General features: G+C 36.7%; 1 protein-coding gene across 1 annotated transcript in view; it reads right to left on the bottom strand.

The window, feature by feature from the left end:
• ERBB4 (erb-b2 receptor tyrosine kinase 4) overlaps nt 1-15,082 on the bottom strand; it is a 1,176,406-nt gene that overhangs the window by 47,601 nt on the left and 1,113,723 nt on the right. Inside the window, exons 20-21 of the mRNA XM_059395472.1 lie at nt 3,077-3,232; nt 645-720 (exon numbers count right to left, since the gene is read on the bottom strand). Coding sequence (XP_059251455.1) covers nt 645-720; nt 3,077-3,232 — 232 coding nt within the window. The remainder of the gene's footprint in view (nt 1-644; nt 721-3,076; nt 3,233-15,082) is intronic.

The raw sequence follows: 15,082 nt of genomic DNA on the forward strand, positions 1-15,082 counted from the left end.
AAATGCAATTAAATGAATATTCTAAGTTTAAAATCACTCTTTCTGGGTTCATATTATTCGTTCTCTAATGTATCTGTTTATTCCAAAGTAGTTTGTAAGTTAAAATCAAAACTGCAATTAACAATATTCTCTTCTATTTCTCCCCTCACATTTGCTCTCACCTTACTGCTTTCAGTAATTGTTCTTTATTACAACAACCTCTTTCTTATTATAGAAAAGACATTCTTTTATTTTTATTATATGTTTTCAAAGAGTTTTTTGAAAAATCAAGGCTATGATGCTCTATGATATTGTTCCTAAACTAAAATTGGTTATTTTTTTTCCATCAAAATTATCAGAAAAGTTGCTACCAAACCAAAGGTTATGGTAGACAACTGAGATTTTAATATATTACATTTTAGAGAACCAAGAAATATCTTAAAAAAAAAAAAAGACAGATAAATGATATAGTTTAGAGGGTTATTTTTGTTTGTTTGTTTGTTTTGTTTTTAAGTAGAAGAGCAAAGAGTTAATTCCTTTTGGAAACAAGGTTTGTAAGTAGGTATTTCCAACAAAATAAAATAAACTGGCTTAAATATTTTACATGAGCCTAATATATTTATTTTTGCCTTAAATCCCTTAATTCACAAGGAAGACTTATTTACCATAGCTCCAAACATCACTCTGATGGGTAAATTTTCTGTAATGTATACACTCCAGAGCCATCCATTTAATTGGCATCTGAGAAATAAAAAGAGAAATAAACAGTGAAAGTCTTATAATTATATAAAAAGACATTCTTATATTCATTTCCCAAAATATGAGTCTCTGGGCTTGCCTCAATTATATTTTTTGATTGTGTATTTTTTGTATGTATAGAAAATACAGATATAATAATAATAAACATTTTTTTAGTACAGAGAAAAATGAATTAAAATTTATAAAATTCATAAAGTGAATTAACCTAAAGATATATTTGTTTTTAAAAGCTTCATAAACAATGAAAAGTAAAATAGTATCACTTTCTATAATTCTTAATTAATTTTCAGTAATTAATTCAGTTACTGGTTAATATTATGACTCACAATATTGATTCCAAACATTTAAGACATATGCTTCTAAAAATATGATCTACTACATTTCCCCCCCAAAATAAGATTCCTTACACTTTCACTTATTCTTTTTACCCTCAGAAAATTTCTGGCTACCAGTAAGATGGTCTATTTCTATACTTGCCCCCACTTTCTCCATTCATATAATTTGGTCACTTGAAACACCTAAAATAATGAATTCCAAAGTTAGGCTTGCTTTGTTCCCCAGCCACAGATGATCTCCCTTGTCTTGGTTAGCCAGTATTGAAAACATGTACCATTCTCAGACCAGGAATTATATAAAAGAATGTGAGAGGGTCAGTACCAATCTATCATCACTACAAGAAAAACAACTCAACTCACATACCCCGCTGATAAGGGGTCAGCAGAGTTAAGTTTCAACTAGGGAGGGCAGCATTATATAGCTGGAAATATAATAAGATTCTATGGAATAAAGATAAACACTTCTACTCTGCAGATGAAAGTTTAAAACTAAACAGGCCTTTGAAATCATGAGGTTTGCTGCTCACCAAGGTGACACCAAGGCAACTGTATGACAGAATCACGGTATTCAGTGAAAAGGAACAGAAGACACTCTGAAAGTGATTTCCCTATGGGCAAGGAGTTAGCCGACTTTATGGACTACGGACGTTGTGTTAAAGAAGTAAGTTTAAATCACAGGTGGCTTGATAAAGACTTAATGGTTACCAGGCATTTAGAGCTATAATGAATCTTGCTTTAGACAAATCCTACAGCTGTATTTTCTTAAGACAAGTGAAGTCATGTGATTTATAGACTTCTACTGTGCAATCTTGCAGTGAATTTCAAAGCTGTGGTCTCAAACTGCTGCAATTTGGTAGTAAACTGGCAGAACAGCCTAATAAAATCACGGAAAGATTGGGAAATACTATAAAATTAAAGTTATTTTTTAATTTTTCTTTTGTGATAGGATTTGATTACATATATAGTTACATAAGAGATCATATGAAGTAATGTAAAAATCATATACTACATGACATTCAAAAATCAATGTTAAACATTTGGAAGCCTATCATTGCAAAATATTTATAATCTATATTTGGGTGGCTCATGATAAATAAAGCACATGATAAACATATTTAAATGACATATCAATCACTTTTTTTGTTTGTTTGTTAGCATGTGTTTACACATCACCATAGGTTAAGGATGCATTTGCTTATTTCATTTGGCCTCTCCTGATCTAAGTTTTCCCACATTAAGCTAGAGGGACCTCCAGATGGAGAGGAGATATCCTCACAGTTTAGCCAAGAATGGTGATCTCAACAGCGGGTTGATGATGAAAAACAAGAGCTGGAACTAAGTCTGGGCTGAGACCATATGGCAGGAGTACAGTTGTCAGGTGAGGCCAGAGACTGGACAGTCAGAAAAGTAGAAGAGGCAACGGTACTGTTAAGATCCCCGGGATATAGTAGCCTACATTTTGGTGGAGAGCATCAGGTTAAATAAAGCAAATTAGTCAATCACATACTACAGTAAAGCTTAAAAAAATAGAGGCAGAAAAGAGAAATCTGTTTTATCTGGTGTAAGAGGATTAGAAACTAAACAGGATGAACGAAAGTTCTCATGAGTTATGGTTCTTGGTAGTAGCCGGGCTTCTCCCTAATCGATGAAAGAACAGTTGTGTCTCTCTGTAGCGGTCAGTCCTGTGTTCTTAGGATCAGTGAAACAATTTCTATGGTCCTGGATTAAAGTGTAATTTCCAGTTCACTTAAGGATCCATCCACTTCCCAATACTGGACGTGAAGTGACATAAGGAGCACTAGAGATGAACTGCCTTATTTTGGCTACTTTCGGGAAATTGATATTGGTATATATAATATACTTGACCCTGGATGGGAGAGAAGGCAAATGGTAGAATTAAGATTTTACACTTTCCTAAACTCAGATTTAGTGGCCTCTTCCTCTATCATGTAAGAAGATAAAATATCATATTTTCAAGCCATAGTGCTCTAAAAAACACTCACCTTTCCTCCATCAGCATTATATTCTTTTTCATCTCCTTCTAAGAGTCTGGCTAGTCCAAAATCTGTGATTTTCACATGGTTTGGAGATTTCACTAAGACATTTCGGGCTGCTAAATCCCGATGAACAAGCCGTCTTTCTTCCAAGTACATCATTCCCTGAAAAACACCAAGTTCCAGAAAGAGAGTCAGTCAATGCCTAGGCTTTTCTGTTTGTCTAAAAAGCAGTTTCTTAGCCTTCAGTTGCAAGCGCTTGATTTCTTTAAGCAAAGCCAGAATCCTGAAGTATTTTAAAAATTAGGAAAAATCTGGGGTAAAAAGCAAACCACAAATAACTTTTGGCCCTTTTCCCCTAGAGTCCTATAAAGAATGAATTACCTGTACATGAGCTAAATGTTAGGTCACTTTTTCCCCTCGGAGTTGTTATACTCTTTTGCAAACACTTGCACTAGTGAGGCATACACGTGTCTCAGTAGGTAAGCTCACACACACTTGGACTGACCCCCATATTTCTAGTTGTTTTTTCTCAATAATTCCTGCTTCATGTCATCCTCCCTGTACCATACCTGCTCCCAATAAAGACACCCATTCATAATTTTTAAAAAAATATTTCACACAAAGGTTTAATGGTGCCAAAATCACCATCATAGATTCTATCCAGACTGAAGATATTATTAATTATGCAAAAATGAACTATACCTTAAAGGCACAAGCCTGTAATTTTTTTAAATGACTTCAACGACATTAGTAGTCATTGTAAGAACCCACAAGTGAAATTATGTTGTTTATAATGACCCTGAAATGAGCCTTTAATATGTTTTCTTCATTAAATATATACAGTAATTAAAAATAAAATGTATTGCTGATTGCCAACATTTGCATATATCCACATATATCCAGGTATGTTCATATATATTCATATATATACATTCATAATCCATAGAAGCAACAAATATCAAATGACTTTACCAGTAGGGAAACTAAGAATCATTAAACATTAGCCTTAACTAAAGGTTGATGTAAAAGCAAGGAAGTAAAGACAGAGACTCAGATTAGAGTGAACATATTCTTACTGAAGTGTTAGAGGAATTCTGTATTTGAGGATTTCAGAGGTAAAAAATATTGTCATTCAAAAACAAATTCATAATCACTAGAATATGGTTAGAGCATACTCTCATGCCAATCGCAAATCTAAGCTGTTGATAGTTAACATTAGAATTGCAGGACTTTAAAGATTAATGGTTGCTGATATAAAAACAAAAGCTGTGGAAAACAGACACATAAATCACACAGGTAAAAAAGAAAGAAAAAATATGAAAGGTACACCCAGTGTAGTGTAAAGAGAAGATTACTTCAAACAGCATAATGGGCCAAACACTATACTATAAATGCCCATTAAACACAACAGTGGAGATACTGGCTGATATGGTCCACCTGGTCAGCTGTTGGGTGACACCATTTTTATTAGTGTTTTCTGAAATCAGCCCACAACTGAAGTCTTCTTTCCTAAACACTGCTTTCTGTTTGAGTATGCAAACTTAGAAACTCCTAGAATAAAGTGAATCTAAAAACATACAGCCTTTATATGATTTAAGGGATCAAAAAACAGACTTATTGCCTTGGAGGTGAGATTTTTTCAATTATTTGCCCATTGAAGGAATGTCCACAAAACATTCATCTTTCCTTTCTTACCACCTTCATATCAGAATACAGAAAATGTGTTGGCAACGAGTTAATATTCAGATCCACACACAATGACGGAGCAACACTATGTCCCAGGCATTGTGCTAGACATCAGGGAAACAAAAGAGAGAAGATCTGTTCACTGAAGGAGCACAGAGCTATTAACGAAATGGGCAGACATGGAATATAGACCTGAGTGAATTGCTTTGATACACATAAAGGCATTTAAGGAGAGTTGTTTTGATGATCATCTGTAGTAGAGCCTAGCAAGTATGCATGAGATGGGAGCATTCAGAGAGATTCCAAGGCCCAAGTAAGGTTTGAAAGATGTCCACCAGTTGGGCAAGGTGAGGGGAAAATTGCAGTTAGAGAGAACACACATAGGGGCATCAATACCATGGTGTACTTGGACAAAGGTATGTGATTCAGTATTTCAGAGTCATTACATATAAAGGCAGGAGAGGAGTGAATGGTGAGTCTGACAAAATAAGAAGATGCTCAATTCAACAAGGGCCTCTTATGTGTCATGGTAGAGAATCTGAGCTTTGCATCTTAGGCAGTATTTGATCTGGTGATGCAGAAGTTGTTTTAAAAATGAGAGCAACACAATATCACTGGAGTTTTGAAAAAAATCACCTGGTACATAGACAAAGGATTAGATACAAATACAGCTGAAGTTGGAAGCCCATGCTACAATACAGAAGAAAAGTGATGAGATTGAAAATAATAAAGGTTACAAATTGGCAGTCCATGGGCTATATCCATTTTCCACACATATTTTTTGATCCCCACAGTGGGAAACTTTCAAACATCCTTTTTAGCTGATGACTGGCTGTACGCCATTGAGGTCACCTTCAGCTTGCCAAGATCCCACCACTCACTATTACTACCTACAAGTTCATTTACAATACTCATCTAGCTTCAATGCATGAGCGTCTGAATCTTTGACTAAACTAGGCCAGAAGAAATTTCAGGGAGAGGACAATTCCAAGATACACATATAATAAAACAACCATCCTTGGTAATCGAATAATGAAAAAGAGAGTAAATTATGAATGGTTGTGTTTCCTGACTTTGATAATTTAGGTTGATAATAATAATTCCTTTAACTAAGTATTATCCTAATGCAAATAATAGTGATATATACCATACCAATAGAGGACTAATATTCACCAAGAAACTTAAGACCCTAAAGACACATTCTATGTTATGAGTAGAACTATAAAAACTCCAAATGTTCTATGATATTATATACACAAAGCCATGCCAGGTGATAGGCCACCTTGAATCTCAATTCCATTTGTCTATAAAAAAGGTTTTCTTCCAAATAATGAGAACTCAATTCAGGAAACCAGATGATAATTTCCATATAGTTTCCTCTACCCACCTGACCATGATTAAAAGAAATAAAAATAGAAGCATCTGTATTATTACCAAATCATCAAAATATATTTGTATGGTTGCTTTGCAACTATGAGTACATTATAGGAATACTAACATAGACAATAACCACTGCTAACATTGACTGAGAACTCAGAACATGGCAGGTATTAAACTAAATGCTTCTACCACAATAGGTTAACTTAATTCTATGAGATGCATACTGTTTTCATCCCATTTTAAATATTAGAAGACCAAGTCCCAGAGATGTTGTTACTTGCTCCAGGTTATCTAATGAGTGATAGAACTGGGATCTGATCCCTTGCTGTGGGGCTCTAAGCTCTACATATTTAAGCCTACCCCCGACCCCCTTGATGGGTCACGGGGTCATGTGGACATGTAAAAATTAATGTACACAGTATAGCCACATAGCTTTAAAAGATCCTTGTTCTTTTGGAGCAAAAATATTATAAGATGTTTCTGTGAACTGAGGGTATATGCAAGTGACTGACTTGTTTATATTTATATTTAAAATTCAGCTTAACTATAGAACTTTTATGATTTGGCAGGGATTTGAATTACATAAATTAGAAACTTAATTCTTGCATCAGCCCCAGGATATGCAGGATGGTGGAGTTGGTTTGAGTGCAGATTCTGAAGTCAATTGCCTGGATCGAACCCAGCTCTGCCATGTTCTAGCTGTATGACTCTGACAAGTTAGTTAATCTGGCACTCATCTTTGTCTCTAAAATGGCCATAAAAGCACCTATACCACAGATTGTTGTAAAGATAAAACATGTTAATATATGTAAAGCACTCAAATAGTAACTGCCACATCGTAAGTGCAGAACATGCAAGCTTTCATTATTTTTCCACAGATATCAACAGCCCTAGCGTGAACAAGAATAACTTACCCTCATTAACTTGAATTGCTTATTTGAGAAAATCTGTGAACCTCAACTAATATATCACAGTAGGCGTTCAATAAATGTTTACAAATGGTGATACGTATACCCATAACCAATCCATCATGATTAATGTGTAGGTACAAATTCCAAAGAATTACTGTTCAAAGTATTATTTTAGTAATGATTCACCTGAGGATGCTGTTATATAAAAAGAAGGAAAAATTGGGGAGTCTACTAAAAGATTTGGTGCCCTTCATAAATACATCACAGAGTCACAATTTTAGTGAGGAAAAAGGTCATGAATAATGGCCTTTAGGTTGCAAGTTTTCAGTGCTGCAGAAAGGGTGAATAAAATAGTAGATTTGCTCTACTGAAATATCTTGTTTTTTATCAGCACTGAAAGTTTTTCATAGACATATTTTAGAAGCATTTTGTCTACTTCTAGACCCAAGAGCTATAAGTCTGATTTTACGCAAGCTATTCAGAATTTACCATTGTCCAAGCCATTCAGTATTTTACCATTTTTCATACTTGCTCTATAGACTGTAATGAGTTTTCAAAGAGTACTTATTTTCTGCTTTGCTTATACCTCTTAAGAGGTGCTTTAAATGAATACAATCTAGCTAGGGAAAGTCAAACTTAACTCTGACTTCCAGAAATGCACTTTAATAGCAAAACCAAAGATAATTTTATTACAATTGAGTTTAAAGTTTTAATCTCTGGTTAAAATTGACTCATCTAAATTGCTCTATAGAAATATATCAAAATATTGGTATTGATGAACCCCTAGCAATGACCTTCTTTTCAATCTTGTGATATTTGAATCACGACTGTCAGGCAAAAATGCATTATTATTATGTTTTAACCCAATGTAAAAATGTATTCTGCCCAGCTGCAGGAAGCTAACGCAAGTCAAGAGAGACCAGACTATTTTTGACAATAAATATTTGCTTCCCATATATAGGCCATATGACAATTTCATCAAACACATGTGTGGAGCTAAAAATTTCAAGCTGTAGTCAGCTCTCACAGGCATTAATCTCTGGAGTTAGCAAGAGTACAGTTTTCTTTTCTTGTCCCCCCCCCCTGTTTTCATTCTAATAACCTGAAGCTTTTTTAATAACACAGGAAGCTTCAGGAAAGCTAGTTTCAAATGAAAATCACTCCTCTTTTCTACTTTTCCTTCTAAAAGAATTCTATGCCTGAGGAAAAAAAAAAATGCAACTATAATGCTCTCTACCGTTAAGGCTAAAGATATGAGCATGTTCAATGAGAGAAAGGGGCCTTTTTGGATGAAGTAACTGAATTTATCCAAATAGTGCATGAAGGGAAACTAAGGGGTTCATAATTAAATCAACTGAGAAGTCTTTTCAGCCAGAGAAGGCTGGTTCAGGGCAGCAGAGAAAGAACACAGAACTGAATGTTGGAGTTAGAAGTCCAGGAAATGCTGTTCACTAGGCTTTTGACCTCAGATACTCATTTCACCTCTCCTATAAAAGTGACAAACTGGCCTAAATGATCTCTGAAGTGTCCTCTAGCTTTAAATTTTTATTCCATGATAGATGGAACTGTACAACCGACCTATATAAAATACTAAGTCATAGGCCAATAAAAGACACAGAGAACAGTAAAGAAAGACATAGAGTAGATGCCTCCCTTCAAATATTTAGTGAGAGCCATGAATATGTTTTAGTAAAAGTCAGTTTCATGCATCCAATGTTTAAGATGACAGACTTTAGAAATAAACCCCAGCTCTTAGTAGCTTTGTATCTTTGGTCGATTTATCTGTGTTTCAATTTCCTCATCCATTAAAGGCATAATGATAGTATTTACCCTGAAGATTGTCTTGAGGACTCAATGCCTTCATGTTTATAAAACATCTAGAGCATTCAGTATTCTAAGATATCATGTATTTTCTAAATAAATAACCTCAAATTCAGCCATCTTATTAAAAACACAATTTGACTAATGTAAGAGAAAGAAAAGATAGCTAAATGAAATACCTACTGGCTACTCAACACAATTAGGTGAAGTAATTTCTGTTTCTTGCTCATTTGTCCCTGAATATTCTCCTATTATTTTTTTCAGAGGGAAAAAAAGCAGATTCACATTGCTGTCCTAAACTAGCTTAGAGTTAATACTCATGGTTCATTCTTATATCTTCTGATTGTACCTATGATCTTCAAGAAATTTCATTAGATAGTATGTAGTTCATAAGGAGATTTTGAAATGTTGAGGGCTAAATTTATATCAGCTTAGCAATGGTTAATAAAAACAACAGCTTGTTATTTGAAATGTATATTTCACAAAGTCCCAATAGAATATTCGAGTGTCAGTAAATGTGTGTGTGTGTGTGTGTCACAGGCATGCAAGCATATAGTAGGTGTTGTGGTATATTGCTCAGAAACTTCTTCAGGACCAACAGACTCATGGGGAGTGTTGGCTGCTGGTAGCTCCCAGCTGCATCACTTTGGATGCTTTGATACCTCCAACCCAAGTGCTGCTTTGCTGGGGGTTTTTGCCTTCTCAGAGTCAACACACATTTAGCAACTGGCTGAATGCAGTTATAAAGTCCATCCCCCCATAGATGACAGCCTTTACAGATTCCTGAGGCTGGCTACGAAAACATTTTTTTTTTTTTTAAACTCCTGGTTCTCTACATTTTCTTCAGCTGTTTCTTCAGAAGTTTCATTTCCCGTCCTTCACGAGCTTTTGGAAATTTGCACCACAAGAATTTGCAGGACAGCCTGCTTGGGACTCAAAAGTCTCTTAAAGTAACAAAATAATAATAAGAAAGAAATAAAGAAACAAAATAAGTTAAGGATCTTGGGTGAGAAGTCACTGCTTTCCTACCCAATAAATAATGGGCAAAAAAGCTCACCTGCCTGGATCAAGAGAATACTAAACATGCTATTGTTTTTCCTTCTCACTGACCTCTTGCCAATACGACCACAAGGAAAGGAGTGAATTGTATAGTGTCCATGCGCTCTCAGAAAAGTATACTTAAAATAGATTACTTCTGCTCCTTAGGCAGCTGATCAATAAAGATGTGGATTGCAACAAGAACAGAGATGTCTGTGAGCTGTAGTAGTTATCCTCTGTGTCTCTTCAGAAATTAATTAAAAATCAATGAAGTGTGCAAACTATTAATACAGCAACCACTAGATTTACAGATAAAAGCTGAGCCTTTCTCTGAGCACATACATACTGTGCAAACACATTCAGACACTATGGGGAGGAGGTTGAACGTCTGATAATTGTGATAATTTGTGATAATTGAGCAGAAACAAATCATTCCTAATATTCTCTCGTTCCACAGGGTTGCATGCTATTGACTGAAAACCATGAAGTTCAGTGGGTGGGAATGTGTGCATGAAATTCTCCTTCTTAAGACAATTATATCAATTTTGGGAGGTACACTTATTACAAAGCAAATCATCATCATACAGGGCTAAAAATTTTCAGTGACTATTTTTTTAAGTGCAGTTTACCCATTTGTAAGTCCAGGCAGTTGAGTTTATTTATAACTCCTGAGTATTTTAGAATAAGTATCTTCCCTTGAAAAAAGTGAAATCCCTAAAACACTAAAAGCTCTCATGTGATTTGAGACAATTTTCTGCCCACATATAATGTATCATTCGATTCAGTTCTGCCTCTGTCTTATTCAGATGCTATGGACCTGGCCCATTCTCTGCAAACACTTGCTCAGCATAACATGTAAAGCCTACAAGAGCCGTAGCTGCGTAGCACCCTCCTGAAGTCACCAAGCTACTTTCCATCCGCCTGCTCTCCACCCAGGCTTCTCTGGCTCAGGTTCCTTCCTCCTTAAAATTCTCAGAAGGATGGGAACCACAGTTTTCAGTTTTCATTTCAGTTTCTTCCAGTTGATTCCGAAGCCCATTTTAACGCATTTTCTTTGTTTCAAATTTGCCCTCTCCCTTTGACAGGATGCTAAGACTTTGTCTCAAGTCTCTGTGCAAGGAAACAGGAGAAAAAGATTCCTGATTTATGCCTTGGGTCATTTTCTAGCCCCACATCACCATAAAAATATCAGATATCGCCAAACAATAAAAGCAGAATGGCTTATCGGTTCTTAAACTGGCAAGAAGTTGTCATCTGAGTTTTTGTAGTTTTCATAGTTTGGGGATACATATGGTGTCACAGTAACAACACAAATCTCACTGTCTCTTGGCCAAACTGGTCCGCAGAGCACCTGTAGCTATTTGCTCCTTAGAAACTGTTTGCAGATATTTCTGGGGTTTCCCCAGTGAGCCTCACTGACGTTCCTGAATACTTTCTGGGTTCTTTTTCTCAGGGCTATGCACTGATAATCTGCATTCTTTAAGCCTCTGGAGGCGCTGTGGAAATGCTGCTGTCTTTCTAGTGGCTATCTCTCCGTGCTGGAGAAGTTGCAGCGCATGATAATTCTCAACAGTGAACCTGCCCTTCCAATCTCAGCCTGCAAGGGCCCTGCGATCTTCCTCACTGCTTAGTGAAGAGCTCTAGGTGCTTCTGAACTCTGTGCCCTAATTTGCCCCTGGCCATGTTAACTGCTATTCTCGAGACCCTGGTCTCAGCCCCCACAAAACCTTATTCCCTGACTTCAGCTCCTGACTCCGTAAAGGCTCAGACTTAGTCTAAGACGTAGGCAGGGAGGACTAACACATTCCTCTGTTTAATTCTCCCCTTTGACCCCATGCATTTTTTTGTCTGTCTCATTTCCCAGGGGCCGCGGATACATCTGCACATGCGCACACCTGCTGTCACGTGCCGAACTGCCTCTTCTATCCCATAACTGGGATAGAAGCAACTGGACTGTCCCTCTAGCTTCTCTTCCTGGGATTCCTCTGCTGGAACTCCACGGCTCAAACCAACCTGAACATTCTGTCGGCACTGTTGTCTTGGCACATACTGCTTCCTTTACCTGCAATGCCCCTCACCATAGAGAGCTAGGCTCCTTCTACCTCGTTTCAGACGCAGACTTGAGTAGATCTAATTCTCTGGTAGATCACAAATCCATTGCCATTTCCTCCCCAAAGCCCGCCCTCACTTCCAAGGAGATTATGGGATTATGTCACTCTTATATGACCTTATAATGTCCATTTTCCTTATCTATCGTCTATCACCGATTTAAAACTAAACCTTGAGATGATCAAATATCGTTGTGACATAACTTTCCGTGTAAGGCGAAATCAAAGTGACTTTATAAAGCAGAAATAACATTTATAAATTAGGCTGCATCTTCTATGCTCAAGTTTTAGAAAGACTATGTTGCACATGACACGATTTTAGCAGTTTTGGGTGAAAAGTAGAAAAAGATTAGAAAACATCTCATTCCCAACTGAACACTCATCTACTAGACCGACTAGCTCGTAGAATAATTTTTAAGAGAAACAACAAAGTGAGGGATGGGAGTACTAAGCTATGTTTTGGCTTGTTCAGATCCTACAAGTTGAAGTTTTAATCTGTCTTTCCTTCTTTTGCTTTAAACCCTTAAGAGTCCTTAACTTCCTAAAGCTGAAATCAGTGTGTTCCTGCTGAGATGACTTAATTCAGTTTGATCCTTCTCACATTTACCAGTCCCATCACATTGCAGACAGTCAATAAATAGTAGTCGATGGATTGATTTCCCCCTCCCTACTCTATCTAGCCATCCATAAGTCTTCTATTGCCTTTCGGTCACAGGGTTAGGAGAGAAGGAACTCCTGGCAATAATAAATATGCACGCCAACATAGAGTCGTGTAACAATTAAAACTAAAGGAAGAAGAAAAAGGTAATATTTAATATTATTGGAAGTAATTTTGTATTGTTAGTGATCTTTTAATTATATCATCCCTTTGCTTTTTTTTTTTTGAGACTTTAAATATCTGCTATTTTTCAGGCTTACTTGCATATGTATTACAAAGTGCTTAGTGATGATCTTGACTTTCTGTTTTTCTTCAAGGTAAGAAAACCGTGGTGCTGCTCATACACACTGCCAAAGTAGAATTTAAAAGCTGCCCTCTTCATCTGCACCTCTCTCCCATTCACAGATTTATGCAGTTGATACTTCACATGGGGGAAAAAAAATAGCTGAAAATATACATCACACAAACTGTGCTCCAAAGAGTCATTCTCATTCGATTCCTGTTCATCTTTGATCGCTGAGTACAGTATGTGTGTCAGGTTTATTTATTTATTAAAGTTTTTATTTATTTGACACTGAGAGAGCAAGATCAAGAGCGAGAGAGAGAGCACAAGCAGTGGAAATAAGAGGAAGGGGAGAAGCAGGCACCCCGCTGATCAAGGAGCCCGATGTGGGGCTCTATCCCAGGCCCTGGAATCATGACTCAAGCCGCAGGCAGATGCTTAACCCACTAAGCCACCCAGTTGCCCCAAGTGTCAACTTTAAAACAAGACTTCCCGGGCCTCAACATTAGCTCCACCATTCACTAAATGCAGCTGTCCGTGTGACCTTAGTCATGTTTTTTTTCTCAGTTTGCCAGTATCTTCATCTACAAAGTGGGGATGGCAGTAGCACCTTTCTCATAAGGTTGTTAGGACAATTAAATTATCTAGTGCTTGGAAAATTCTTAGCACAGTGCCTGGTCAGCAGTTATTACTACTGCCCCATATGTCTACTAGCACCTTGCTTAATGATGACTCTCATTTTTCAAAATTCTAGCTTTTGAACAATTTATAGTTTTCTCAGTCGTTCTCAAGCAGACTTTTATTCTTATAATATTAAAGATTATCTATCAAGCAACATTCATGCTTTAGTATTGCTTTCATACGACAGTTTAATTTCTTTCTTTCTTTCTCTCTTTCTTTCTTTCCTTTTTAAGATTTTATTTATTTATTGAGAAAGAGACAGATCACAAGGGGTGGGGAGAGGCAGAGGGAGAAGCTGGGCTGAGCAAAGAGTCTGGTGCGGCTTGATCCCAAGGCCCCTAGATCATCACCTGGGCCAAAGGCAGTTGCTTAGCCAACTGAGCCACCCAGGTGCTCCACAACAGTTTTATTTCAACAAAACTTCGCTTTGTGCTTGTACATTTTCATTTCTTTGTATAATCACCTGAATGACACTTCATCTTGATGTTTCAAGAAAATAGAGTGGAAAATGAAAATGATAAGAAAAAACTTCCTCATGAAATTAATAAAATTTAGACAAATAGAGAAATCAATAAGGATGTAGAAATTAGCATATCTTCAACCACTACTCTATGTATACTCATTGAACTTTTTTTTTCTTTAAAGATTTTATTTATTTATTTATTTATTTGACAGAGAGAGAGAGAGAGAGATCACAGGTAGGCAGAGCAGCAGGCAGAGAGAATGGGGAAAGAAGACTGTGGGGCTCAATCCCAGGACCCTGAGATCATGACCTGAGCCGAAGGCAGAGGCTTAACCCACCGAGCCGCCCAGGTGCTGCGACTCATTGAACTTAAGCCCAATGACTGTATATTAGTTCTTGAAAGAGGAAAACTAAAGTACATGGAGAAAAAGCTGTAAATGCTTAATTGCATGAGGAGTAAAAGTACAGAAAAAATGAAACATTTCATGATAGTCTCAAGTTATCTATCATTTTTTAAGATTATATTTTTATTTATTTTTTTTAAAGACTTCATTTATGTGACAGAGAGAGACACAATGAGAGAGGGAACACAAGCAGAAGGAGTAGGAAAGGGAAAAGCAGGCTTCTTGCCATGCAGGGAGCCCAATGTGGGGGTCAATCCCAGGACCCTGGGATAATGACCTGAGCTGAAGGCAGGTGCTTAACGACTGAGGAACCCCAGTGCCTAAAAGATTTTATTTTTAAGTAATCTATATACCCAACATACGACCTAAACTCACAACCCCGAGATGTCAAGAGTCACATTCTCTACCAACTAAGACAGCCACGTGTCCCTCAGGTTGTCTGTAATTGAATTCCAGCTATAATATGTAGATGTATTATTCACATTTAAGATTTCTACTTTTGCCTATTTTATGAGTACATTATGCATGGAAATTGGGGCCACCTTTTATTTGTATATATGTATGCATATTTCATTATGT

Source organism: Mustela nigripes, chromosome 3 (assembly GCF_022355385.1).
Source record: "Mustela nigripes isolate SB6536 chromosome 3, MUSNIG.SB6536, whole genome shotgun sequence".
Classification (NCBI taxonomy): domain Eukaryota; kingdom Metazoa; phylum Chordata; class Mammalia; order Carnivora; family Mustelidae; genus Mustela; species Mustela nigripes.